This window comes from Schistosoma mansoni, chromosome W (assembly GCF_000237925.1).
Source record: "Schistosoma mansoni strain Puerto Rico chromosome W, complete genome".
NCBI classification, from domain to species: domain Eukaryota; kingdom Metazoa; phylum Platyhelminthes; class Trematoda; order Strigeidida; family Schistosomatidae; genus Schistosoma; species Schistosoma mansoni.
Window position 1 is genome coordinate 28,358,698 of NC_031502.1, and position 2,951 is coordinate 28,361,648.

General features: G+C 36.7%; 1 protein-coding gene across 1 annotated transcript; it reads left to right on the plus strand.

Annotated features, from left to right (window-relative positions):
• Positions 1 to 759: 759 nt before the first annotated feature.
• Smp_203600 (uncharacterized protein) lies at positions 760 to 1,119 on the plus strand (the record flags this gene model as incomplete). Its single annotated transcript, XM_018789238.1, has 2 exons — positions 760 to 847; positions 905 to 1,119. 2 exons carry the CDS (start codon positions 760 to 762, stop codon positions 1,117 to 1,119), a joined length of 303 nt encoding a protein of 100 aa, XP_018654701.1.
• Positions 1,120 to 2,951: the final 1,832 nt, after the last annotated feature.

The following is a 2,951-nucleotide window of genomic DNA, read 5'->3' on the forward strand; positions in this document are numbered from 1 at the left end:
AGGAATTTTTCAACTGGCGTCAAATGTAAATTGTTTAGGTTAACATTTAGGGCACGGTCGAAAAGTCATGCCTCGGGTACTCGCTTAAATGTTACATGTTAAGAATTTTTGATGTCAGCTATTAACAACATTTTTCCCATCACATGTTAATTCTCGTAATGTTTGTGCTTTTTACATGACTTTTATCCTAATTTACTAGTAGTTTGACGTATTTGTTGCTCATAACCTTTGTAAAAGTTTAGTCCGCCTAATATGGTTATTTGTAACAATGCAAACTCAATCAAGTGAAATTCACCACTTCTCAAGTCAAAAATAGACCATAATCAGAGTTTTAAGCAAAAATGAGTTCTAAAACCTGTCACATTTGATTCATTTCCGTAATTATGGTGGTGATGAACGTGGATAATGTTAATCGCTTATTAAATGTAGATTGAAGCAGTTATTTAGCTGCACTTACAATTCAACACTTCTGTTTTTCGACTCAAGGATCATAAGTTTCCCTTCATCGTTTCGTGCTCGTTTTTACTTTCAGAGCTAACTTCGTATTTCAATATTGTCTCCGTAATATAGCTATATTATAAATAAGTATAGACGGGTTTCTACAAATTGTCAAAAGTTTCTGGGGAATTCGCCCAAATTTTGGGGACTTTCCTCAGATACGGGAAAATTTTGAGGTTTTTGCCATTTCTCAAAACGTTTTATAGCGGCTTCCCCAAACTGACAACATATTCTCCAAAATTGGGAGATTGATAGGTGTCCATGAAAGTAATGACAACACAGAACTATCTTCTCCCATACAGTATATTCCAGCTGTCAGTAAAGCACATGCTAGTATGGCTTTCGATATGTTATACATTGGTTTCAAAAGTAAGTTCAGTGTTATAAATATGTCAAATATCCCTAGATCGCGACAAACCAGAGGTCGATTGTGAAGGAGCTTGTCCAGGATTCCTTGGTGAAAAAGTAACACATCCTGCAAAACTTCCCTTTCAATCAAAGATATTCACCTTCTCAATCTCAAATAGAATGGTCTATGAGTCTACTTCTGGAAGCATCCAAATTTGCAGATGTTGGTCCTTCAAATGTAGGGGCTTTCAGTTTCCGCGGTCGCATGATTGACCGGCCAATCATTAAACAGGCTCAAAGAATTGCTAACATCGCTAGTCATCTTAATTTGTCAATCAATACTAATCAGTTGTAAATGAAAATAGCAATTAAAAAACCCCACTTTTGGACTTACTTGGGCTCTACATTGGCTTTTTAACTTTGTTCTTTTAAATAATGTATCAGTTGAAACCTTTAATAAGCTGTTCACCTATAACTTAAATGTCAACAATAATACTTTGTTCGCCAGACTGTGATATTTTCAGTGCGAATCTGAATGCTTTAAAAGTTTAGTAACTCATGATGTTTATGAAAAAAAAGAATTTGTCTTTAACAAGTCTTCACGTGTATGAAAAGTGATAACAGATTTCATTTGTGATGTTTTAAGTTGGAAGATCAAACCATATAACCTAATATCAACTGTTTGAAAGTTATCAACATGGAAGAATTCCATGCGGTACAATTTGGCTTTCTTTACATCTCTTCGGTACTTGCTCAATCGATTAATATTATTACATAAATATTAGTCCGGTAATCATTCATGTAGTTCTTTTATGCATGAGACCGAGCACTAAGTAAAGTAGTATTACCAAAAATATCAGTCTTTATTTCTTGTTATGTCTCATATTATGAGGTCCTCGAATTAACAACGTAAGTGATACGAGCCATCTCGTGTTTTAACTCACCTTTTCCTCACAGGTATTATTTAGTTGAACAATACCGCGGTGATATATTGATTATTAGGATGTAAGTAAAGCTTTTTTTCGGAATCCCGATATCTTAGTTCAGTTTTTCACTAATTTTAGTCAGTCACAACATAGGACCTGATACGTATGTACATCGGTTCACGTTGCCATACCCCGTTTTCACAGATTTAAAATTCTGAAATCCCAATATGATAGGTGGTAACAGTATCAGTGTTTATAGGAAAGATTGAGCATTGATGATACGATTCGAGAAGGAAATATAGATAAGTGAAATAAGAAAGGTTTTTAGGAATTCAGGGTCTAAGAATTTGAGGGAAGACAATACATGGACGCACCTGCGTCATTGCAAGCGGTTTTCAATAGTTTCATTTAGTGTCTTGAACAATTAGTTACGATAATCACATGGACCCCTTTCAGGTAATCTACACATATTACTTACTTACGCCTGTTACTCCCAATGGAGCATAGGCCGCCGACCAGCATTCTCCAACCCACTCTGTCCTGGGCCTTCTTTTCTAGTTCTATCCATTTTTGTTCATTCTTCTCATGTCTATCTCTATTTCTCAGCGTAATGTGTTCTTTGGTCTTCCTCTTCTCCTTTGACCTTCAGGATTCCATGTGAGGGCTTGTCTTGTGACACAATTGGGTGATTTCCTCAAAGTGTGCCCAATCCACATCCAGCGCTTCTTCCTCCGCTGGAATCTGGTTTGTTGTTTCCCACAGTAACTTGTTGCTGATAGTGTCTGGCCATCGGATCCGAAGTATCTTGCGTAGATAACTGTTAATAAACATTGTATCTTCTGGATAATGGCTTTCGTAGTTCTCCACGTCTCCGCCCCATACAGTAGAACTGTCTACACATATTAGCATGGCTTAATGCGATTGATATCGTGTTTTGACTCTACCGCCCCTGGCTTTCTTCAAACCTACTCCTGCACTAGAGAACATCGGCCGTTGGTCTAAGCGGTAGTTGGGTTTACGTAACATATGTCCCAACTACCTCAGTTGATTAAGATTTTCTATTTGTTCGATTGATATCTCGTCCTTACGTAAAACCCTAATCCATACATTGCTTATTCCGTCGAAGTATTGTTGAGACTAATATTTTAGACACTTCATTAGTTAAACTGATTCCAGTGT